This window comes from Microcaecilia unicolor, chromosome 6 (genome assembly GCF_901765095.1).
Source record: "Microcaecilia unicolor chromosome 6, aMicUni1.1, whole genome shotgun sequence".
In the NCBI taxonomy this organism is placed as follows: Eukaryota; Metazoa; Chordata; class Amphibia; order Gymnophiona; family Siphonopidae; genus Microcaecilia; species Microcaecilia unicolor.
The window spans coordinates 2408383-2435483 of record NC_044036.1 but is presented as its reverse complement, the minus strand read 5'-3'; the positions used below and the strand labels follow the sequence as shown (position 1 = coordinate 2435483).

At 43.8% G+C, this 27101-nt stretch overlaps 1 protein-coding gene across 1 annotated transcript in view; it reads left to right on the top strand.

The window, feature by feature from the left end:
• Positions 1-27101, top strand: part of PTPRF (protein tyrosine phosphatase receptor type F) — a 1045343-nt gene that overhangs the window by 812432 nt on the left and 205810 nt on the right. The window contains 2 exon segments of the mRNA XM_030205921.1: positions 5988-6085; positions 26907-27030. Of these exon segments, the coding sequence (XP_030061781.1) occupies positions 5988-6085; positions 26907-27030 (222 nt within the window).

Here is a 27101-nt window from a genome sequence, read left to right as displayed (position 1 = left end):
ACTAGGGGGAAAGTGAGATAGGAAACCCAGTGTGCAGGAGCTCATTAGTCTAATGTTTAACTCAGCTGCTATGGGTGTGGGGGAAGCTAATGGAAGGAGAATGATTGGTTGTGAGAGCAGAAGCCAGGGATTGATTAGGCAAGTGGGAAGGAGTCTCAGGAGTTCAGTTCAGGAGGAGAGAAGCAGTTGCAGGCTGAAAATCCTTGGGCAAGAGAGGTCCCTAAAGTACTGAAGCAGGTTGAAATCCATTGGGTGTGAGGAAGTCCCTAAAGTATTGAAACCTCCTGAAGGTAAAGGCAGCTTTGTGATTTAACTGGGATGATGAACTGATTGAACTGTTTGTCTTGGGAATTGAACTACTGTTTATTGTGCACTGGATAAAGAGCCCAGACTGGAGCTGACTGTGAGCCTGTATTGAATCCTGGTATGTGCTGATAGCCTACTGCTTAAAGGGGACTATTTGCCACACACTTTCAGGTGGCTTACATGTGTTTAAGATTGAAGGTGAATGCTGCTGTTGGAACCGTGTATCAGGTCTACTAGAAACCTGCATGGAATAAAAGCCTTAAGATTGAAGTTGCTGGTAGACATTTGTTTCTTGATTGTACCAGGCGTGCTCTCCCTGGTGACAATAGACATGTCCTGCACTGTCTATATTATCACATTTTCTTATTCAGGAACAAATAAAAACATAAAGCAATAGAATACACAAAAATATGGGTTGTTAAGACAATGACAAATGAAGATACCAATACTACTGCCTAAATGAGGGGCCCTTCTACTAAGGTGCAGTTAAAATCCGAGTTAGTGCACCTTTTTACCGCTCCATGGTGCGTCCACACCTCAAACATTGTGTGCAGTTCTGGTCACCGCATCTCAAAAAATGATACATTGGAATTAAGAAAATGTTAAAGAGGATGGGAGGACTTCCTGATGAGGAAAGGCTAAAGCGGCTAGCGCTCTTCGGCTTCGAGAAAAGATTCTTCTATGTTTGTACAGCGCTGCGTATGCCTTGTAGCGCTATAGAAATGCTAAATAGTAGTAGTAGTAGTAGTAATGGCTGAGGGAAGATTAAAAAAAATTTTTTTTTTAATTCATTTAATCAATATTTACAATAAACTTCTTGCTTAAGAAAGTGTCAGTTAATTAGGAAATTTTACATAATCAAGATAAAGAAAAGAGTAAATAAATCATTACACTTTCAAAGTTCTAAGACACTCAAGTCCATAAATTGAGATCCAAGGTTTTAGGAAATCTAGGGGAGAACTATAACAAAGGAGTAAAAAAATAGGGTAATTATTCCTCTGCTAAGAAGTTATACACCTTCTTTAATGCTTCTCCAGTTTAACTGAGGTTATAAGTGATACATGAGCAGGTTCAGTAAACACATACTTCTTACCCCCCAGCCTTACTATGCACTTGCAGGGGTATCTTAAAAAAAAGGTACCCCCAGGTGCAGAATTTCCGACTTAAGGAGCAAAAATTGTTTTCTCTGTCGTCGTGTCTCTTTCGAGACATCAGGAAATAACATTACTTTGAAACCCAAAAAGGGTTTCTCCTTATTCCGGAAAAAAAGACGGAAAATCCAATTGTTATCAGGCATTAATGTGACAGTCCCCACCAATGTAGCGGCCGTCGCTAAATGAGAGTCAGAGGTCTCAAGCAAAAGAGAAACATCCAACGGTTTTTCAATCTCTTGATTTAAGTTCTTCTCTGGGACATAATATACTTGGGAAAAAGGTGGGAAGTCCTTTCCCAAAATATTCAAAACTTCACAAGAATAACATTTCAACATATCCAGAGGAAGAACATTTTGTGTCTTTGGAAAGTTGACACATCTCAGGTTATGATTTTTAGTAAAGTTATCAAACACCTCCATTTTTTGTCTGAGATTTGTCACATCTTTTAACATCGTGGTTTGCAGCATTTCCATTTTCATAATCCTTTGGTCAATTTTTTCAACTTTTTCGTTTAAAGCTTTAACCTCTTCCCCCTTTTTTTGTAAGTCAATTTCAATACGTTTTACTTTCGGTAAAACCTCATTAGTCTGCTTATTATTAGACATTAAGTCCCACAATACATCTAGGGTTACTTCCTTTGGTTTGACCGCTAGCTCTTTAGGTAATTCAAACCTTGCTGAAGACTGCTGATAATCTTCACTCCATCTCTCAGTTCCTGTCCCTTCAATCTGCACCGGTTCTGTGGGCAGATTGCCCTGCATTCCTTCCTCAGATGAAAATGACGCTTCACCCCAACGTTTTTCTGGGCCCTTACCTTCTTCCAAGGGGGACCCTGTAGGGTCAAAGAGGAAGGAGCTTGCGCTGAGCGATTGAGGGGGTGGAGTTCGCACTGCGAGACTCAAAGTGGTTTCTAAACCAGGGGAAGCCAAAATCTCCCGTTCGCCGGTGTTCCCTACCGGAGGTGTTCCGCCTTCCTGTACAATTGCCCTTGGCCTCATGAAGTGGTCAGTAGGACCAGGTAAAGGGGACCGGGAGCGGGGAAGCTCTGCCCGCTACTCTCCCTCTGCGTTTGGGCATTTCAAGAGCGAGGTTCAGAGCGTCCTAGCAGAGTGCGGCCATCTTGGATCCCGAGGGGAGCTATGAAAGAGGAGATATGATAGAGCAGTGGAGGAGTGGCCTAGTGGTTAGGGTGATGGACTTTGGTCCTGAGGAACTGAGTTCGATTCCCACTTCAGGCACAGGCAGCTCCTTGTGACTCTGGGCAAGTCACTTAACCCTCCATTGCCCCAGGTACAAATAAGTACCTGTATACAATATGTAAGCCGCATTGAGCCTGCCATGAGTGGGAAAGCGCGGGGTACAAATGTAACAAAAATAAAATAAAAATGTATAAAATAGTGAGTGGATTGGAATGGGTAGTTGCGAATCGCTTGTTTACTCTTTCCAGAAATACTAGGGATCACGCAATTAAGCTACAAAGTAGTACATTTAAAACGAATCAGAGAAAATATTTCTTCACTCAACGTGTAATTAAGCTCTGGAATTCATTGCTAGAGAATGTAGTAAAAGTGGTTAGCTTGGCAAGGTTCAAAAAAGGTTTGGATGGCTCCCTAAAGTAAAAGTCCATAGACCATTATTAAAATGGACTTGGGGAAAATCCACTTCTTATTTCTAGAATAATCAGTATAAAATGTATTGTACTGTTTTGGGCTCTTAACAGGTACGTGTGACCTGGATTGACCTCTTTTGGAAACAGGATGCTGGGCTTGATAATCCCACCCACCCCAGGGTTTTCCAATCATTTATAGATAAACCAAACCTCATTAACTTTACTCCTCAATCATACACAGGCAGTCTTGCAGACTGTTAACCCCAACATAGTACACCTGTTCATACCCATTTCAACCAATCAGGATGACTTTTATTCTCTGCAATAATTGTGGTGCTTTTGTTTCAAGGCCAATCATCTGGAGACTTAAAGCGTGTCCTATCTGTCCTCAGCTATCCAGCTTAAAACAAGAGCTCAGTAAAGTAATGCAAGAATTGGATGTAATTAAAGCAGCTTCTAGGACTGCACAGAATAATAACTTCTCACCACTGCCTCAAAGAATAAAACCACATAAGAACAGATGGTTCACAGTAGGCTCAGGCAGACTTCGTCAGGTGACACAGAAGCATCCACCCGCACAAGTGTTACCACTAAAGATTTCTTTTGCTCCATTACAGCACTGTGATGCTCCTGAAAATGAACACAATCAAAATACTTCTGGTAATCTACTCCCTTTCACTGATCCACCTAGCACTATCTATCCCACTCATAGAACATTACTTCATACCCACCCTACAAAATCACCAAAGACTGATCAAACATTCCACACACCACCAAACTGACTCTTATCACACTAAAGGAAAACTATCTAAACATGGGCATCACCAACAAAACGAGAGGAAAGACCACAACAAACACACATTACCCAAGGAACGACAACTAACAAAAATCCACATAACAGCAAACCTAGAAGCCCCATACCAAAACATCCAGGTAGGCGACATTAATGCTAGATCCGTAATCAACAAAACAACAACAATGTCAGATTGGATCACCTCAGAAAACCTCAATCTCATCTTTATCAATGAAACATGGATTCACAACCAAAATAAGTAAGTACATAAGTAATGCCATACTGGGAAAAGACCAAGGGTTCATCGAGCCCAGCATCTTGTCCACGACAGCGGCCAATCCAGGCCAAAGGCACCTGGCAAGCTTCCCAAACGTACAAACATTCTATACATGTTAGTCCTGGGATTTTGGATTTTTCCAAGTCCGTTTAGTAGTGGTTTATGGACTTGTCCTTTAGCAAAACGGCCAACCCCTTTTTAAACTCTGCTAAGCTAACCGCCTTCACCACATTTTCCGGCAATGAATTCCAGAGTTTAATTACACGTTGGGTGAAGAAACATTTTCTCCTGGGAAACAGGGTGCTAGGGCATCAGCTTCTGAAGAGCAGCAAAAAGCTTTCAGATAATCTTTTGCTGGGATAGATGGCTTTTGGAAATTTCTCTCATGGGAAAAAATGTAATTTTTAAAAATATGATCAACTATAATAACACAAACTGGGTGTGGAATTACAAATGTGATAAGCAACAAACCCAAAGTAATCCACGCAATATCAGCAGTTGAAACTATATTGTAGCAAACATATAGTGAAAAAGGAAGGAAAAACCTCAAAGTAGCTCAAAAACAAAAAGAAGATTTATAGAGCTATATCGCTCTGTATAGATCTCTACTTTATCACTGGCAAAAACCTTCCCAAAAGTTGTATGACTTCATTTGATCATTCAGGAGAAAAAGTCTTTACACTATATCAATGCTCTAGAAAAAGTGAAAACCACTTATCTCTGGCTCAAATGAAGACATCTGGTGGATATTTCCAACTTCAAACATTGCCCCCGGGCCAACGGTGGCCAGCATTTTGCTAAGCTGCTTCAGCGTCCCATATGGCAAAATGATATTCAAAAGCGGCACTCAAGAGCCATGAAAACCTCCACATCTACCTTTCATGGCTGAGTGCCACTTTTGAAAACCATTTTGCCATCTTGAGACTCTGAAGCAGCTTAGCGAAACATTGGCCATCATTGGCCCAGGGGCAATGTTTGGAGTTCGAAATATCCACCAGATGTCTTCATTTGAGCCATGAGATAAGTAGTTTTCACTTTTTCTAGAGCATTGATATAGTGTAAAGACTTTTTCTTCTGAATGATCAAATGAAGTCATACAATCTTTGGGAAAGTTATTGCCAGTGATGAAGTAGAGATCTATACAGATTGATACAGCTCCTTAAATCTTCATTTTGATTTTGAGCTACTTTGAGGCTTTTCCTTCCTTTTTCGCTATAAAGTTTGTTGCAATAGATTTTAAAATATGCCATATTATACATTTTTAAAGGATTATTCTAGGAGGTAATATGTTGGGGTGTTCATGATTGTTTACTTTATCAAAATCTCAAATGGGGGAACTCGGGACTTGAAAGTTAATTGGTGGAGGGAGACATAAATGTTCACCTTGGGTGCCTAATTCCCATACATTGGCGCTGTCTCTAGTTCCTCCCTTGCTTGTCCTTCCTGGTTCCCCTCTTATTTTCCTGCCCTAAAATGGTTTCTTTCCAGCCCTCTACACAGTGCTTTCTCTTCCTAGCTCCTTACTTTGCTTTCTCTCTCTATCACAACTCTAGTTGTCACCTTCCAGTTACTCAATTTCTTTCTCGTTTTGATTCTGTGTTGTTAGGGCCTAATAGGGTTCAGTTGACTTCCTGTCATGTGTAAGTATGTTCACCTGGCTTGCACCATATCTGCACTATTGCTTTGGGAGTATAATGTGAAACTGCAGCATGCTGTCATCGCCACCCATCCTGCCACCAGACTTTCCATACTTGCTTAGGATCTGCATGTACTTCTGCAGATCTGAGTATTTTCACTTCTTATGAATATCATCTGTTGCTAAACATCTCTATCTTTTTCTTCTGACAGGCATGAGAGATCATCCTCCAATCCCTATCTCTGATCTGGCTGACAACATTGATCAGTTAAAAGCCAATGACGGATTGAAGTTCTCCCAGGAATATGAGGTGACTGTACTACAGAGATTAAATTTAAGGGAACAAGTGAGGTAGCGATGAGATGTGCACAAGGTATTATGGTCAATTTTCAAACAGCCCACCTCGATGAAAAATTGTAGATCTTGTGTTTTAATTTTCAAAGGGCAAGTAAGTATTTTTAGCAGTTTCACTTAGAAAGTTTCACTTAGTGGAGGAGTGGCCTAGTGGTTAGGGTGGTGGACTTTGGTCCTGGGGAACTGAGTTCGATTCCCACTTCAGGCACAGGCAGCTCCTTGTGACTCTGGGCAAGTCACTTAACCCTCCATTGCCCAGGTACAAATAAGTACCTGTATACAATATGTAAGCCGCATTGAGCCTGCCATGAGTGGGAACGCGGGGTACAAATGTAACAACAACAAAAAAGTTGCCTATGAGTTAAATGACCCACAGACTTTGAATCTTGAATCTGCTTTTTCTGTAACCAAGAGGTCATGATATTAGGATCTGAAGGGGTAAACTGAAGAGCAATATATTGGAATATTTTTAGGAAGGGTGGTGGAGGCATAGAACATCCTCTTGGTGGTGAGAATAGTAATGTTTAAAGCTAGTGGAGTTTGAGGGCATGGAACTAGTACAGAGGATGTACAGTGAAGGTAATGAAAAGAATGAACTAGTTGCATTGGCTTATATTTACTTACAAAAGCTTGATATACCACTAATCGCACTATATTGCTGCTAAGTAGTTTACAATCATATCATTAAAGAAAGATAAATTCAAGGTAAAGGGAGGTCATGTGATGCCATGGGAAAGGGTAGCAGCTGAATTGTTCTGCTTCTCTGGTCCTGTCATCTAATAGCCTAATTACTCCGTCCACTCACAATTTTGAGGGTACTGGGTTTTCTTATCCCATAGCTCTCTCACTCAGACTGATAGGGAGAGCTATTGGATTTCAGTGGTCATATGCAGCATTAATGGCCTCAAAAGGGCTGAAGAAAGATGAAGACCAGCAACGCCCAGCTGAAACAAAGATGGTGGCCTCATCTAGCCCCCTCAATCTATCAGCTCCACATGTACTGCAGAGATCACCTCCAAGGTGACCACAAATGTGGAGGCAGTCCTAGATGAGAAGCTACAAAAGCTGCATGGTCGGATAGAGGCTGCCCAAGAGAGACCAGACAGTTTTGGGCTTGAATTTGATGCTTACCAACAACGAACCAGTGTGCAGGAAGATCAGGCTCATTTGGTGGCACAAATGCAGGAGAATACTCTAAAAAAGGTGACTGCCATTTAACAGAAGGTAGATGATGTAGATAACTGGTTGCACCATAACAGTCTGTGCCTGGTAGGCCTGCTGCAGTCCTTACTAGATGACAAGCTCTGTGGGTGTTTGGAAACTTGGATCCCTGAAACACTACAGTTTGAGGAGCAGTTTAGGCCTTCGCACACAGATTGGGGGCAAAGGGAGTGGAAGGAAGTCATCCTCCATACAGTAATACTGGAGCAGCTGATATAGGAGCCAACAAAAGGAGGAAAGATTCTGGACCTAGTCCTTAGTGGAGCGCATGATCTGGTGCAGGAGGTAATGGTTCTAAGGTCGCTTGATAACAGTGATCATAATATGATCAGATTTGATATCGGCTTTGGAGTAAGTACACACAGGAAATCCAATACGTTAGCATTTTACTTTCAAAAAGGAGACTATGATAAAATGAGAAGAATAGTGAAAAAAAAAGAGAAGCAGCTGCAAAGGTCAAAATTTTATATCAGGCATGGATGCTGCTGTTGGTATTGTTTTTATGTACTAGCTACCTCTCTTCTATGTGATCATTCTCACTGATGCAGGCAAACCCCCCAGCCAAGGTAAAAGAAAAAAAAACAACCCCCTGCAACATACAAACACAAGCACCTCAGAGCCCAAACACACACATATTCACCCACAAACACCCCCAAGCCAGAAGTAACCCCCTCCCCCCCAAAATGGCCAACCTAAGGGCATGGATCTTGTACTGTACAATAACAATGTGGATAATGGGGTACCAGCAACAACTCCAACCGAATGGAACAAAATACCAGTACGCATCACAGGAAGAAAACGCCCACTCCAACAACTGGAGGAGCCCAATTGCCACCTAAACAACAACGCAGTGGCCAAACAAACAACCAGCATCATGAAACCAAACATGAACAACACCCAACAAAGCCACAACAGCAAAATAGGCAGATCACACAGACAACTACAAACTGTTAAAAACATCAACATTAAACACGTCATGTATTTCTCAATACAAATAGGTTAAATAAATGCAAGATCAGCAGTAAATAAGACAATATTACTAAGAGATTGGATAGAAATGGTACAACTCGGACTGCTGCTCATAACTGAAACATGGCAGCGCCTTGAAGACAACCCTGCACTATTAGACCTATGCCCACCAGGATACATAATAATACATATCAACAGAACCAAAAGAAGGGGCAGAGGCATTGCAATAATATACAAATCCTTCTTCACAGCAGAACCTGTTGCTAAACACACATCCTCAACACTTGAAATCCTGGCATGCAAAATCACCGGCAAAACACTAACTGACCAACTAAGCATCACATTATTCTACTGCCCTCCAGGAAGCTGGACAAACACCCAAGCTGGACAAACACCCAAATTGATTTCACGGATTTCGTATCAAACATCTGCACCAATCAACCAAATATCCTAATAATAGGTGACATAAACCTGCATCTAGAAAAACAAAATGACACAAACACCAGAACACTAATGAACTTCATAAACCAAGGAACTTCGCAACAGCACAAGGAATCTCATTGCACACAAAAGGACACCAATTAGACATGCCCACAGATTCTCAATGAGTAACAACCACATATTCACAAACCACACATGGGAAGAGGTACCATGGTCAGACCACAGCAAGCTCACTTTCACACTATAATGGAAAGAAAATGGCAAGAAAAGAGAGCCAAGAACCCAACACACATTCACAACCAGAGGAAAAGTAGACAACCACACATTCTGGACAACAACAATAAATGAACTCAACGAAATACCACCCAAAAATAAACACTTCATGAGAAACAGAAATGAAACAAGTAAAAACACTAAACAAAATAGCAACACTCAAAACAAAAATCACAAAACAACCACGTCCCTGGTTTAATGACAGACTACTGCACATGAAGTAACTCTGTAGGAAACTTGAAAGAGCATAGGAGTGGCCTAGTGATTAGAGTGGTGGACTTTGGTCCTGAGGAACTGAGTTCTATTCCCACTTCAGTCCTGGGGAACTGAGGAACTGAGTTAGATTCCCACTTCAGGCACAGGCAGCTCCTTGTGTCTCTGGGCAAGTCACTTAACCCTCCATTGCCCCATGTAAGCCGCATTGAGCCTGCCATGAGTGGGAAAGCGCGGGGTACAAATGTAACAACAACAAAAAAAAAAACAGATGCAAACAAAACCATATGGAGAAAAGCCATAAGAACATACACAAACAGCGTAAAGAAAGTGAAATCAGAACATTACAGTACATATATAAGAACCTCGACCAGACCAATAAAAAAGAAAAAAATCAAACTCATGAACAAACTACTGAAAACCCAGAACATATTGGCAACAATTGAAACACCACCAACTGCAGACGAGCTTGCAAAATACTTCAAAAACTAAATAACAAACACAAGATCAAACCTTGCAAAAGCACAAATAAATGTCACAGATTACCTACAGGACTACGAAACACATGAGAACCACACCGCAGCAGACATAATATGGACCACGTTCAAACCACTCCAACTAGACACAGTAAAGTTACTATTGACAAAATGCGCGCATGTGTACTACCTACTTGACAAATGCCCCAACAACATGATGATAAACCTACCAGACTGGTTTATCAAGTACTTCACCAAACACATCACATACATGTTTGAAAGAGGTCAATTTCCAACAGACAAAGGTGACATAGTACTTTGCATCTATCCCCATAAACATTACCAGCATGATCAGCGATATTGCAAATTACAGACCAGTAGCCTCAAAACCACTACTGACCAAAACGATGGAATGTCTAGTAACAGCAACTAACGGAATACTTGACAAAATTCTCAATTCTTCATAAATCCCAATCATGTTTCAGACTACAACAGCACTGAAATGGTCATAATCACCCTGATAACAAAATTCAGAAGCATAATATGCCAAGAACAAAACGTATTACTATTACAATTCGACATTTCAAGTGTGTTCGACCTAGTAGGCCACACCACACTAATGACACTGCTTGACAACATAGGAATCAGCGGTGCAGTGGCAATGTGGTTCACTGGCTTCCTGAAGACCACATCCTACATTGTAAAGATATCCAACTAACAAACATCTGCCTCATGGATTTCCGAGTACGGGGTACCACAGGGATCGCAAATATCACCAATACTGTTCAATGTAATGATGGCGCCACTCGGGAAAAAACAACTTTCTATGGGTTTCAACTAATTTATATATGCAGGTGACGTCACCATCTTCAAACATAAGGACAAAATAAAAAGGATTGGACCTCATGGAAGAATGGGCAATAACTTTCAAACTCAAACTGAACAGAGACAAACCTGAATTCCTAGTTCTATCCAGCCCACACAACCCCACATCCTACCAAAAATTCACATCAACCAATAAACATACCACATCGAAACAAAATACTGGGAATCATTCTGGACAATCAAATATCAGCAGTAACATCAAAATGCTTCAGAACACTATGGAAACTGAGAAGAATAAGAGACTATTTCCCTAGACAATCTTTCCGGATACTGGTCCAATCAACGATACTATCGCAACTATACTACTTCAATGCAGCATACGTGTAGGGTGCAAGGGAAACACACTAAAACCTCTGCAAACAGTCCAAAACACGGCAGCAAGACTGATTTTCAAGGAATCAAAACATGAAAGAGCAACCCCACTGCTTGAAACACTACATTGGCTACCAGTCAAGGCAAGAATATTTTTCTAAGCGAGCACCTTAATCTTCAAGATACTATTCTGAATGGCACCCGAAATATATGCTTAACATGATTGAACTATCCTCAAGAAATTCCAACCCAGAAACTACCTACTCCTACATTTACCCAACTGCAAAAACACCATCTACAAAACTATCTACACAGCAAGATTTAGCTACCTGGGTTCCAAATGGTGAAACTCAATACCAAAAACCATAAGAAGCATCACAAATCTCCTCCAATTCAGAAAAGAAATGAAACCCTACCTCTTCAAAAACTTCTACAGCTAATCACAAAGACATTGTAACCTTTTTTTCAAATCTACCTCTTCAAAAACTATAGGAATAAATATCACCAAAACTCTGCATTTGAACACAAAAGCTACCCCTACCTTTTCCACTTCAAATGTATCTCTTCAAAAACTCAGTAAATAACCACACGAACTATAGATGCCGTCTCCACATTGCACAACACTATTGTAACTCCACCAAATGTAAATTGTAAGCCATTTTGAATCAAAACTTGTTTTTGGATAATAGTGGGATACAATAACGCATACAAAAAATAAATAAAACAAATGCTGTTCAAAAATACCATCCTGGAAGCCTAGGCCAAATATATTCCATGTATTAAAAAAGGAGGAAGGAAGACCAAACTACAGCCGGCATTGTTAAAAAGTGAGCTGATGGAAGCTATTAGAGCTAAAAGAAAATCCTTCAGAATATTATTATTAGCATTTGTATAGCGCTACCAGAGGCACCCAGCGCTGAACACTTGACACAGAGAGACAGTCCCTGCTCCAGTGGCGTTCCTAGTCTTGATGACACCAGGGGCGGATCGCGGATGCGCCCCCCTCCCCGGTGAAATGACACCCCCTCCCCGGATGCACGCCGCTGGGGGGGGGGGTGCCGCGGCGCGCGCCTGTGGGCTCTGAGTTCACTACGCTAACTTCGCTGGTTCGCTGCAGCTCCCTCTGCTCCGGGACAGGAAGTAACCTGTTCCGGGACAGAGGGAGGGAGGTGCAGCAAACCAGCGAAGTTAGCTAGCGAACTTGGAGCCCACAGGCGCGCGCCGCAGCACCCCCCAGCGGCGTGCACCCGGGGCGGACCGCCCCCACCCCCTTGGTACGCCACCGCCATGCTCAATAGAGCTCACAATCTAAAACTATAGACAGACAAGGGCGAGGGAAGTACTGGGTGAGATGGAACAAGGGGAGGGCAATTGAGTAGTGGCTAGGAGCCAAAAACAGTGGTGAAAAGGTGGGTTTTCAGCATAGATTTGAAAACAGGTAGAGATGGAGCTAGACGTACAGGCTCAGGAAACCTATTCCAGGCATAAGGTGCCGCGAGGGAAAAGGAACGAAGTCTAGAGTTAGCAGTGGAGGAGAAGGGGGACGACAAAAGAGATTTGTCCAGTGAGCGGAGTTCACGGGAAGGAATGTAGGGAGAGATGAGAGTGGAGAGGTAATGGGGGGGCTGCAGAATGGATGCATTTAAAGGTCAGTAAGAGAAGTTTGAACTGTATGCGGAAGTGGACAGGGAGCCAGTGAAGTGACTTGAGGAGTGGGCTAGTGTGGGTATAACGATTTTGGCGGAAAATAAGTCGTGCTGCAGAATTTTGGACAGACTGGAGAGGAGAGAGATGGCTGAGTGGAAGACCAGTGAAAAGCAAATTGCAATAATCCAAGCGAGAGGTGATAAGGGTTCTGGTAGTGTATTCATAAAGGAATATGGAAGAAGGATCTGACTGACAATAATAAGAAACAGCATAAGAAATGGCAATTCAAATGCAAAGTGCTGATAGAGAAGGCAAAGAGGGACTTAAAAAAAAAGATTACGTTGAGGCAAAAACACATCTCTCTATATAAAATGCACCTCCAACGTTCTAATGAAGCCTCACTTTCCCAACGTTCTAAAAGTGAAGTGGCTGAGATCGCTTTTCCTCCATGAGTGTATGCCCTGCCCTCACGTCACAACGTGATGATGTCGAGGGCAGAGCACACTCTCACTGACCGTGTCGTGCTTCAGATTGCTGTGTCTTGGTTGAAGCCTCGACGTCGCCAGCCTGAACGCACCACACAAAACCGCAACCCAAGCAGGGGGAGCGTGTTTCCCTACTCCTCCCTCTGCCAAGGAATCAGTGTCAGTGCCCCCTCAGCGCATCACCCAAGCCCCTCACCGCCAAGCACAAAGATCCACAGGAATCAGTAAAAACGAGCCCCAAGATTTTGCCACCGAGGGCCGATCCAGAGTCAGAGCCCACCACCGACCGCCTCCCCACTCCGCCCTTCTTTTCCAGATCTCACAAGTGACTTCGCCACAGCCCAGTCAGAGGCCCACAAGCAACTTCGGTGGGCAGAGAGCTGACGACTCGCCTCTGGACGAATAGGAACCCACCCTCACTCCCCCCAGGTCCACTCGAGATGGCACCACCCGTTTCCTCCATTCTCCCTTACATGGGATGGCCCTACCGCAGTAACCCCCGTCCTGCACGGATATTGCATTCACAGACACTGTCCTTATGCCTCTCCCGCACACTCCCTCCTGATAGTAGATTTTTGGACCCTTCCTCAGCACTCACATGTCTGCACTGGGATTCAGACTCCGGGGCGGCGCTGCTGCAGTTTCTGCTTTTTTTTCCTTTGTTCTTCTGCAGTACTGTAGCTCCGGCCGGGGCGCGTGCTTCCTGACGCCCGTGACGTCACCCACCAGACGCATTCGCGCGCTCTCTCAGACAGACGGTGTGATTAAAGGTGCAGGTGCTTCGGGGCACAGACACTTCGGCAGACAGAAAATCAAGGACCATCCTGTGCCCAACGGCTTATCAGTTATTGCAGCCCTCCCAATAGCGATTGTAGCTCCTGAGGATGGCAGAAGGGCTTTCCCTGTGGTCCGGGTGAACTCACTAGCCTCCTTCCCCCTGTGCTGGGTCCACAACCCTCAAAGCCACCCACCACTTCCTCAAACTTTGCCAGAACCGGACATCCCCCAACCCCCTCAAATACCAAAACAAAAAAAAAACCACACTAATATGAGCCAATAACAACACGGGCAAAACCCACTCCACACATCTACAAATGCTGACCCCACTCCAAGCGCCCAGCAACATCCTTTCACTTCACCCCCCCCCCCCCCCCCCTGGCACCCGCCTGTCACAAACCCAAAGACATTCGTCCACACAACCAGTCCCCCCCACCCTCTCTCAATTACACACACACGTACTCTCTCCGTGACACATACACAGACATACTCACACACACAAACTACCTCTGTGACACACATGATCTTTCAGTCTCAAACACAGACACACAACCACCGCCCCCCTGCACCCCAAAACCCCGCAAAAAACACTAATGCACACATACACTGATGCGGAACATGCAGAGATGTACACTCTCTCTCTCTATATATATATCACCCCTGCAACAATAACCAACTACAAAGCCAACCGCCACTTCCTCCCACTTTGCCAGCACGGGACATCCCACAACCCCCCCCCCCCCCCCAACACACCTCCCCCTGTAAAACCAAATCACTCTCAGTTCACCAGCCCCCACCCCCTCCCCCCTTACATTAAAAGACACACAATATCAAAAAAACTCAGACACTCCCCCCCATCCTCCCACTGCTCCCCACGGCCGAACCACCCACTCCACAACAAACGCTGACCCCCATCCACACACCCTGCCACACCCTTTCAGTTCAACTTCCCCCCTCCTTTCACACACACACACACACACACACAATCAGGGGAGAGAGGGGAATCACTGGGTGGCTGGAGGGGGAGCAGAGGACAGCGGAGACTCACTGGGTGGTGAGAGGGGGGCAGGGGAGAGAAGAGCATCGCTGGGTGCATACGGGGGGGCAAGGAAAAAGGATAATCACTGGGTGGCTGGAGGGGGGGCCGGGGACAGAGCAGACACACTCGCACCCAACAGTCTCACTCTCTGTCTGTCACATACACACGCTTGCACATTCACTTTCTCTCTCTCACACACAGTCACTCTCACAGTCACTCTCTCACACTCTCGGTTTCACACACTCGGCACCCAGAATCACTCTCTGTCACACACACACACTCGCACTTTCACTCTCTCTCTCTCTCTCTCTCACACACACTCTCTCAAACATACATACTTCAAGGAAAACCTTGCTAGCGCCCGTTTCATTTGTGTCAGAAACGTGCCTTATTTACTAGTAGGTATATTAAAAGCAAGAAGCCGTCAAAAGAATCAGTTGGACAGCTAGATGACCGAAGGGTAAAAGGGGCACTTGGATGACAAAGCTATAGTGGAGAGATTAAATTCTTTGCTTCGATCTTCACCGAGGAAGATTTGGGAGAGATACTGGTGCCAGAAATGGTATTTAAAACTGACGAGTCGCAGAAACTGAATGAAATCTGTATAAACCTGGAAGATGTAATGGTGCAATTTGACAAATTGAAGAGTAGCAAATCACCAGGACCGGATGGTATTCATCCCAGAGTACTGACAGAATTGAAAAATGAACTTGCAGAACGAATGTTAGTAATAAATCAAGCATGGTACCGGAAGATTGGAAGGTGGCCAGTGTAACGCTGATTTTTTAAAAAAGGTTCCAGAGGTGATCCAGGAAATTATAGACCAGTGAGCCTGACGTCGGCGCCGAGCAGAATGGTAGAGACTATTATAAAGAGCAAAATTACAGAGCATATTCAAAAGCATGGATTAATGAGACAAAGCCAACATGGATTTAGTGAAGGGAAATCTTGCCTCACCAATCTATTACATTTTTTTGAAGAGGTGAGCGAACATGTGGATAAAGGTGAGCTGGTATATACTGTGTATCTGGATTTTCAAAAGGCATTTGGCAAAGTACCTCATGAAAGACTCCAGAGGAAATTGGAGAGTCATGGGATAGGAGGTAACATTCTATTGTGGACTAAAAACTGGTTAAAAGATAGAAAACAGAGAGTAGGATTAAATGGTCAGTATTCTCAATGAAGAAGGGTAGATAGTGGGTTTCCCAGGGGTTGGTGCTGGGAACGCTGCTTTTTAACATATTTATAATTGATGTAGAAATGGGATTAACTAGTGAGGTAACTAAATTTGCTAACGACACAAAGTTATTCAAAGTTGTTAAATCTCAAGAGTATTGTGAGAAATTACAAGAGGACCTTATGAGACTGGGAGACTGGCATCCAAATGGCAGATGACATTTAATGTAAAGAAACACAAAGTGATGCATGTGGGAAAGAGGAACCCGAACTATAGCTACGTAATGCAAGGTTCTACATTAGGAGTCACTGACCAGGAAAGGGATCTAGGTGTCATCGTTGATACGTTGAAACCCTCTGCTCAGTGTGTGGCGGTGGCTAAGAAAGCAAATAGAATGTTAGGTATTATTAGGAAAGGAATGTAAAACAAAAATGAGGACGTTCTAATGCCTTTGTATCGCTCCATGGTTTGACCACACCTCAAATATTTTGTGCAATTCTGGTCACCACACCTCAAAAAATATATATTGGAATTATAAAATTCTACTTGAATTACAAGACATTATGTTTTGATAAAGTATCAGATGCAAATTTCCTATCAACACTTAGGGGTAAAGAGAAGAGATCTAATTCCTCTAAACAAGTTATGGTTTATGGTTTAATTTTACTTGATATGCCACTATTCATAAGGCACAGCATAGTGGTCCCACAGTAGTCTCCAACAAGGAAAAGTTATTCAGCTTGTTCATCTTGGTAGTGAGATCCGCCTAGTGGTCCTTGGCATTTTGTTGTTACTGTCTTAACTGTTTTAGTGCAGCCTGTTACATCTATCCTTAATCTGCTTCAGATGAGCAACTAGTTTAGTCTATGTAGCGATTGCCACTTTAATACTTCGTTGGCACAGCAGATTCACGGAAAACTGAAGTGCGCACCTGAATGGTTGCCATCAGATAGACAATTGCGTCCTGTGAGAAGTGTTAACCCTGGGTTCTGCGCCATGTCTGGCTTTGTTTACCTGAATAGTCTCCCAAGACAGAACTTTTTTGTTCCCTGCTCTACCAGCTGTAGTTATGTTAGAAGATCTGTTTATACCTTACTAGCCGTTAAGCCCGTAAAAACGGGCGGGTATTGGAATGTTTTTTTCCCCAAGGCCCCCCTCCCGTTGCAGCTGCAAAGCCCTGCCATCCTCCTTCCCTGCCAGCTCCAAGGCCCCCTCTGTCCCTCCCTCCCAGCTCCAAGGCTCCAGTCCTCCCCCCTTCCCAGCTGCAAGGCCCCCTGCCCTCCCTCCCTCCCAGTTCCAAGGCCCTCCCCCCCAGCTCCCAAGGCCCCCTTCCCTCCCTCCCAGTTCCAAGGCCCCCTGCTCTCCCTCACAACTGTAAGGGGCCCCATTCCCTCACAACTGTAAGGGCCCCCCTGCCCTCCCTCCCAGCTCCAAGGCTCCAGTCCTCCCCCCTTCCCAGCTGCAAGGCCCCAGGCCCTCCCCCCAGCTCCCAAGGCCTCAGGCCCTCCCCCCCAGCTCCCAAGGCCCCAGGCCCTCCCCCCCAGCTCCCAAGGCCCCCTTTCCTCCCGCCCTCCCAGTTCCAAGGCCCCCTGCTCTCCCTCACAACTGTAACAGCCCCCCTGCCCTCCAGCTCCAAGGCTCCAGTCCTCCCCCCTTCCCAGCTGCAAGGCCCCCCGCCCTCCCTCCCTCCCAGTTCCAAGGCCCCAGGCCCCCCAGCTCCCAAGGCCCCCCCAGCTCCCTCCCTCCCAGTTCCAAGGCCCCCTGCTCTCCCTCACAACTGTAAGGGCCCCCCTGCCCTCCCTCCCAGCTCCAAGGCTCCAGTCCTCCCCCCTTCCCAGCTGCAAGGCCCCAGGCCCTCCCCCCAGCTCCCAAGGCCTCAGGCCCTCCCCCCCAGCTCCCAAGGCCCCAGGCCCTCCCCCCCAGCTCCCAAGGCCCCCTTTCCTCCCGCCCTCCCAGTTCCAAGGCCCCCTGCTCTCCCTCACAACTGTAACAGCCCCCCTGCCCTCCAGCTCCAAGGCTCCAGTCCTCCCCCCTTCCCAGCTGCAAGGCCCCCCGCCCTCCCTCCCTCCCACCCAGTTCCAAGGCCCCAGGCCCCCCCAGCTCCCAAGGCCCCCTTCCCTCCCTCCCTCCCAGTTCCAAGGCCCCAGGCCCCCCAAGCTCCCAAGGCCCCCTTCCTTCCCTCCCTCCCAGCTCCAAGGCCCCCCTCCTTCTGAGACGCCCCATGTCCCCTCCCCCCCCCCCCCCCCAAGGTAGCCGCTACCGCCCCCCCCCACGCCGGAGTCGCCACCACCCCCCCCCCCCTTCACCCGGCCCGGGCCCTCTCTTCGTTATTCAACTTACAGCAGCGCCGAAACAGCAGCAAGCAGCAGCTCCCGTTGGCCTTCCTTCACTGCCTGTGCCTCGCCCTCGTGTGACGTCACGTCGGCGAGGGCGGGGCACAGGCAGGGAAGGAAGGCCGACGGGAGCTGAAGCTGAGCTGCTTGCTGCTGTTTCGGCGCTGCTGTAAGTTCAATAACGAAGAGAGGGCCCGGGCCGGGTGAAGGGGGGGTGCTGGCAACTCCGGGGGGGGGCGGTAGCGGCTACCTTGGGGGGGGGGGGAGCGGTAGCGACGTCAGCGGTTCCCTCCCTCCCCTTCAGCGCAGTTTCCCTCTCTGTCCCACCCCCCTTCCCCCGTCATCACGTCTTGACGCGGGGGCGGGACAGAGAGGGAAGTCTCTACTGCGCATTTGCAGGTGAGTCGGTCACTTGCCATTTATAGGTTTGATTAGGCATTACTTGAATACCCTCCCAGTTCTATGCTTTATATAAGTGAGAGATGCTCAGTGAATACAACTTTGCTTGGGAATTAATGTATGGCTTTTATTTAGCTCAAATTAATAGGTACATAAGTAAACAAATTTATGTAAGGTCCAATTAAAGAAATTTGTAGAAACTTACAATCTCTGTGTTTCATGAAGATGTTATGTTTAATGTTTCCACACAGTCAATACCACATATTTACTCTAGTTACCTCCCTGTTTGATGAATGGACTTAGACTTTGCTAGTTGCTGTCAGGCCAGTACTGTTCCATAGTCTGATTTTAAAACCAGAATTTCACTGTAGCAACATCTCTGATGTTTAGCTTAATCTGAATAGGAATTTCTCACCTTTTCTAGGGAGAGATCCTTGATCTCCCCCCCCTTAGCGAGGCATCTTTCTCCATGGCACATCTTTCCAGTCCCTCTGCTGGGCTGGAGTCCACCATTTTTCACATACTCCAACTGACTCACACTCTCCCTCTCCCTCCCCATAGCCATTAATAGCATGTCCTGTCATTGGCTGTTGACAGGCTAACATGGAAGTAATGGAACTTGGGAATTACTACTACTTATCATTTCTATAGCGCTACTAGACATACGCAGCGCTGTACACTGAACATGTAAGAGACAGTCCCTGCTCGACAGAGCTTACAATCTAAATTAGGACAGACAAACAGGACAAATAAGGGAATTACTAAGGTGGGAATGATAAAACATGGGTACTGAACCAAGTGACTAAGGGTTAGGAGTTAAAAGCAGCATCATAAAGGTGGGCATTTAGATGATTGGTCCAGTTTAATAAGGATTATGTCACGGGAATTGGTCCTTTGATGCAAAAACGTAGTCAATTTAAGCATTCACAACCCATTCTTTGATAGGTCCATCAAAGGGGAGTCTTTACAGACCTACCCTCTGACCAGCTTCATGGGTGGGCATATTTGTCCGAGTTCATCATTACCCTACTGGCCTTTCACCACGGTTCTGTCCCATGATCTCATCTTAGAGTAAACAGTCCAGCTCAAGGTTGCAATGCTCTTTGGTACACTTGCCTAGATCAATAATGCTGACAGCTTAATTCGCCTAAAAACACAGTTCAGGCCTGGTCTGGACAGCTAGGAAGCAAATCCTAATTTAACCTAACATCCCTATAGCTTATAGACCCAGAACTAACCATAACAGTTGGACTTTGTTAATGGAAGAAATTGCTACGTCAAGGGTAGTTTTTTTTTCTTCTTTTTGTTTTCTCTTCCTCTCTCATTGCTGATTATTGGAGTGGACAGGTGGGGGAGGTATATGGGATAATAATAATAAAACTTTATTTATAACTTGCTATATCTTTAAAAGTCTAAGCGGGGAACAAATCATATACAAAATATAAAATAACAAAACAATAAAAGATATTTCTTTACACAACAAACTAGACAAAAAACTCTTCAAAAATACAGCAGATTAAAATTTGCATGGTTTAAAAATAATTTATAAATCAGAGGAACCAAAAGCCTGAAAAAAATAAATGAGTTCTCAATGCTGTTTTAAACTGGTCCATATTTTGTATTGAATGAAATTCAATGGGCAAACCATTCCATGATTTTGGACCTTTGATGTAGAAAATAGATGATCTGCATTCTTCTAAATAAACCTGATGAAATGAAGGCTTGTCAAGTAGCTGTTTCTGAGATGATCTCAAGAGAGAGAGAGAGTAGGTTGATAACATCTTAGACTGGCACTAAGAGTTGGTGAAATATTACCATCTGATATTTTGAAAACTAGCAATAAAATTTTAAATTCAATGCGAAATTTTACAGGGAGCCAATGCAGTGATGTTACAACTGGAGTAATATGATCATAACGAGAACCTCCTTTAATCACTCGGGCTATAGTGTTCTGAACTACTTGTAGCGCCTTCAGCATGTTACCAGTAATCCCCATTAGCAAACCATTACAGTAATCTAACAGTGAACAAATTACAGATTGAACAATTTTACAAAAGGTTTTGACAGAAACAGTGATCTAATATGCTGTACAGTTCTTAATTTAAAATACCTTTGCTATTATGTTTCCAACCTGGTTTTTCATAGATAATGTAGTGTCAAGATGCACCCCCAAATTTCTAATCTGATGGACAATATGGATATTAACAGAGTCAATGTTAAAAATCTTAGGACAATTTACCCCTTTTGTACCAGAGAGGAAAAGAATCTGAGTTTTTTAAATGTTCAGTTTCAAATGAATTCCCTCCATCCACTGCAATATTTTTGAAAGGTAAAATCTCAATTTAACAAAAGTATCTTCAAAAGAGTTCTCAACAGGCAGTACAAACTATGTCTTCAGCATACAACTTATATTGCACCCCCAAACATCTCAACAATGTGCATAAAGGTAAAAGAAAACGATTAAATAACACTGCTGAAAGACAGGAGCCTTTTTGAACACCTGTCAAACAGACCAGAGACTCCGATTTTTATGTTCCTTCGAACATAGAACTTCCTGTCTTTCAAAAAAGATTTAAAAATGGTAGCTTCAACAGTTTGGATTGATGCTTGTGTGGGAGCAAGCATTAACAAGTGACAGGGTTACTTGTTTGGGAAATGATAGGGGTAAAATATAGATTAAGGGGTTCTAGAGTTTGATCATAAGAACATAAGAGTAGCCATACTGGGTCAGACCAATGTTCTATCTAGCCCACTATCCTGTTTTCCAAACAGTGGTCAAGCCAGGGCACACGTACGTGGCGGAAACCCAAATTGTGGCAACAATCCATACTAAAAATCCCAGGGCAAGCAGTTGCTTCCCATGTCTGTCTCCATAACAGACAGACTTTTCCTCCAGGAATTTGCCCAAACCTTTTTTAAACCCAAATATGCTAACTGCTGTTACCATCTCCTCTGGCAAAGAGTTCCAGAGCTTAACAATTAAGTGAAAAAATATTTCTTCCTATTTGTTTTAAAAGTGTTTCCATGTAACTTCCTCGAGTGTTCCCTAGTCTTTGTACTTTAGGAACGAGTAAAAAATCAATTTATTTCTTCTTCTTCTACACCACTCAGGATCTTGTAGACCTCAATCATACCTCCCCTCATCCATCTTTTTTCCAAGCTGAAGAGCCCTAACCTTTTTAGCCTTTCCTCATACGAGAGGAGTTCCATCCCCTTTATCATGGAGCGATACAAAGGCATTATAGTATTTTTAGTCTTATTCACCATCCCTTTCCTAATAATTCCTATCATCCTTTTTGCTTTTTTGGCCACCGCCACACACTGAGCAGAAGATTTCAGCATATTATGTAACATGTATCCAGTCAATATCAGGGTAATTGAAATCGCCCATTATTATAGCATTGCCCAATTTGCCAGCTTTCCTAATCTCTTTAAACATTTCTTCATCCGTCTGTTCGTTCTGTCTCGGCGGACGGTAGTACAGCCCTACAAGAATACTCCTTCCCTTCAAACATGGAATTTCTATGCACAATGATTCCATGCTGCTATTTGTGTCCTGTGAAATGTTTATTTTATTTGACTCTATACCCTCTTTAACAGATAGTGCAACTCCCCCCCCCCAATTTGATCCTCTCTACCACTGCGATACAATTTGTACCCTGTTAACAGAGTATCCTATTGATTGTCCTCTTTCCACCAAGTCTCTGAGATGCCTATTTATCTATCTCATCATTTAGCGTTATATATTGTAATTCTCCAGTCTTATTTTGTAGGCTTCTAGCATTTGTATACAGGCACTTCAAATTGTGTTTTTTCCTTTGATGTACAAGTTGCTAGAAGTTGAAGGAGATAATTTGCATCCTTTATCCTGCTCTCTGATTAACCACACCTGGCTTACTTTAAGCAACCTCCGCTCACAGGACAAATCCCTCCTCTCAGTACCCTTCTCCACCACCGCCAACTCCAGGCTCAGCCCTTTCTGTCTCGCCTCACCCTATGCTTGGAATAAACTCCCTGAGCCCATACACCAAGCCCCCTCCCTGCCCATCTTCAAATCCTTGCTTAAAGCCCACTTCTTCAATGTCGCTTTCGGCACCTAACCATTGGACCTCTATCCAGGAAATCCAGATTGCCCCAATTTGATTGCATTTTTTGTCCTTTAGATTGTAAGCTCCTTTGAGCAGGGGTAGTCCTTCTTTGTTAAATTGTACAGCGCTGCGTAACCCTTGCAGCGCTTTAGAAATGTTAAATAGTAGTAGTAGTAAGCATTGTGGGATTCCCTAAATGTCCTGTTTCAATAGTATCCTTCAAGGATACTTCACGCTGAACCATGCACTCCTTGGCGACTGTCTGCTCCACCCCTCCCCCAATTCTAGTTTAAAAGCTGCTCTATCTCCTTTTTAATAGTTAGCGCCAGCAGCCTGGTTCCATCCCGGTTAAGGTGGAGCCCGTCCTTTCGGAACAGTCTTCCCCTTTCCCAGAATGTCGCCCATTTCCTAACAAATTTAAATCCCTCATCCCTGCATCATCGTCTCAACCACGCATTGAGACTTCTGAGCTCTGCCTGCCTTTTGGGTCCTGCATGTGGAATGGGGAGCACATTCCATGAGACCCTGGATGATCTTGGCTTCAGCTTTCTACCTAAGTGCCTAACTTTGGTTTCCAGAACCTCCCTTCCATATTTTCCTATTTCATTGGTACCCAAATGTACCAAGACAGCCGGCTCCTCCCCAGCACTTTCTAAGATCCTATCTAGATGACGCGTGATGTCCGCCACCTTCGTACCAGGCAGGCAAGGCACCAGGCGATCCTCACGTCCACAGTTATCTATATGCCTAATGATCAAATCACCAGCTACATCAGTTGTCCTAACCCTTCCCTCCTGGGCAGAACTTCTTGGAGACATATCCTTGGTGCGAGAGGATAGTACATCCCCTGGTTGGCAGGTCCTGGCTACAGGAGTACTTCCTGCTTCACCAGGGTGATGCTCTCTTTCTAGGAGACCTCCCTCCTCCAAGGCAGCACAGGGGCTACCAGACTTTTGGTGGGACTTCTCTACAACATCCCTATAGGACTCTTGTATGTACCTCTGTCTCCCTTAGCTCCACCAAGTCTGCTACTCTAGCCTCAAGAGAACAGACCCGTTCTCTGAGAGCTAGGAGTTGTAGAGGCCATTCCACGCTTCTACCACTCTTTCCATAAATGAATGCTTTCTTAGATTTCTACTAATCCTATTTCCTCTTAACTTCATCATATGCCCCCTCATTGCAGAGTTTTCCTTCATTTGAAAAAGGCTCTCTTCCTGTTCATTAATGCCCCTGAGATATTTAAATGTTTGTATCATGTCTCCTCTTCTCTCTTCCATCATATACATATTGAGGTTCATAAGCCTGTCAAATGTTTTATGTCCAAGACCGCTTACCAGTTTTGTAGCCTCCCTTTGGGCTGACTCCATCCTGTTTATATCTTTCCATAGGTGCGGTCTCCAGAATTGCACACCATACTCTAAATGGGGCCTCACCAGAGACTTATACAAGGGCACTATCACCTCTTTCTTCCTGCTGGTCATCCCTCTCCTTATGCACCCAAGCATCCTTCTGGCTTTGACCATTGCTTTTTCTGCCTTTTTTGGCCACTTTTAGGTCATCAGACACAACCCCTTCTTCCTTTGTACACAGAAGCACTTCACCCTCTATATTATACCGTTCCCTCGGATTCTTGTGACCCAAGTGCATGACCTGCATTTTTTAGCACTAAATCTTATTTGCCAAATATTGGACCATTCCTCATGCTTCACTATGTCCTTTCTCATGTCATCCACACTGTCTGGGTGTCCACCCTGTTGCAGAGTTTGATATCATCCGCAAAGAGACAAACCTTACCAGACAGCCCTTCCGCAATATCACTCACAAAGATGTTAAAAAGAGTCAGCCCTAGTACTGATCCCTGCGGTACCCCACTGATTACATCCTTATCTTCCGAGCAACCTCCATTACTACTACCCTCTCTGTCCTTCCGTTCAACCAATTTTTAACCCAGTCAGTTGCTCTAGCTCCCATATCTATGGAACTCAGTTTATTTATGAGTCGCCTTAAGATCAGCGTCTAGTAACATTTTGGATGTTCCTTCATTTAAATTGATTTATCTAGATGAGTATCGGAATTGTTTTTTATGTAGCAGGGCTAAAGCTTTGGAATATCCTTACTTTACAAGTAAGGTCTAGGAAGACAATGTTTAATTTGTTTTTAAGTTTTTAAAAACATTTTATTCCAAATGGCATTTTTAGATCCTTAATCTAGGATCTCTGTATTTGAAATGTTATCTTTGATTGTTTCTGGATAGTTTTGATGATGAATTTGTTATGTTGTTATTTATGTTTATAATTATGATTGTATTCTGTTACCCAATCAGAATCGTAAATGATGTGGGCTAGAAATGTTATAAATAAATATGTATTCCCTTCCCCTCAGAGATACACAGCATTTTTCCAGCTTTGCTACTGAATTTTATGTTGTGCTCTATTTTGTCCCATTTATCTGCTGTGAGAGAGAAATTTTGGATTAATGGAATAAACATGTAGATTTAGGAATGCAAGAACCTCTTCTCTTTTTTGACCCCCTTACTTCTGCTCATCTTTGAGACAATGCCACTCTGTTCAGTCTACCTAATTATATATGATGCCAAATCTGTCAAAGAGAACCTATTGGTTAGCAACAGGTCTCAGAAGAAACCAAATTCCGGATCTGATAGAGCTTCTTCCTGCAGCCTGGTGCAGCTGTTAGCCCTGGTAAAACTGCTGTGGCCAATTTTATCGGGCTGGTCCTCACCAGGGCTAGCAAGGTAGCAATGCCCTAACTGGAAATGGAAGAACAAGCTGATCCAGTGGCAAGCCAGAAGTCTCTGACTGCCAAGCAACAGACTTGGAGAGAAAGCTGTAGCTCTTGCATTTGCACTTTACTGACTCCACTAACTCTTACAGTTGCTTTTGTATAGGGGAAGAAGTGATTCTTTGACACAGGCACCATTGTTCATCTTTGTCCCTACGTTTGGTGCCTTTATGTATGAAGTTCAAATCTAGGCTTTAAGCCTGGTTTTTCTCTAGAGTTTTCACAGGATACTCAATTTAAATTGATTTATCTAGATGAGTATAGGAATTGTTTTTTATGTAGCGGGGCTAAAGCTTTGGTATATCCTTACTTTAGAAGTAAGGTCTAGGAAGGCTATGTTTAATTTTTTTTTAAGTTTTTAAAAACATTTTATTGCAAATGGCATTTTTAGATCCTTAATCTAGGATCTCTGTATTTGAAATGTTATTCAGAGTGATTCTTTGACACAGGCACCATTGTTCATCTTTGTCCCTACGTTTGGTGTCTTTATGTATGAAGTTCAAATCTAGGCTATAAGCCTGGTTTTTCTCTAGAGTTTTTACAGGAGTCTGATACTCAGTTATGGTTCTGTTTTGTTCTTGCTTCTCCTTGTTTTCCCAGTGTAATATTTTTTGGCTATTTTTTTGTTGTGGTCTATGCTCTTCCTCCATCTTACTTTGATATGCTCATTCATATTTTTATCTGGTTGACTTTGTTTTGTTCTGTTATTCACTGCTGGTTTTGTGAACCACCATGATGATGTTCGAAATAAATATAACAGGTGCTTTCAAAGGGACTTGTTAATAATCTTTTGACTTGGATGCTTCTGTTATATTTTCTCACTAATGTATAGAATGCTATCTTTTCTTTGTAATGGCTACTTGTACTGTGGTTTGTCTGTAATGAATGCTTGCATTAGAGAAGTCTCTGCATGTCTATACTCATGTTGGAGGAGGACTCTAGCTTTGAATTGGGTTGTGTGCATTTGAGGAGACTCTCTGTAGGACTCTTGTACTGTTCTCTCTCTAATTGGTACTAGGTATTTGATGATGCTTTCCATGTAGGGTGCTTGCACTGAGCTCTTGCTTCCTTTCTGAGTGCATGTGTTTGAGTCTTTGTATTGGACATTTTGATTGGGCTATCTCTGCAATAGGTATTTGTATGGGAAAAGTTGTTCCTCTTGGGTGTCTGTGTCTGACAAATTATTCTTGGAGGCATGCATATTTATGTTGGCTGTTATTTTTTGTCTCTCTTTTCTCTTAAGTCAATAGACCCTGGACAGCAGTTCACCTGGGAAAATTCTAACCTGGAAGTCAACAAGCCAAAGAATCGATATGCAAATGTGATTGCTTATGACCACTCTCGTGTCATCCTGACCTCCATAGATGGTATGTATGCCATGATCATAGCACCATAGTGTAGTTAAAAAAAAAATCTGCTTATGCCCATACCCCCACCT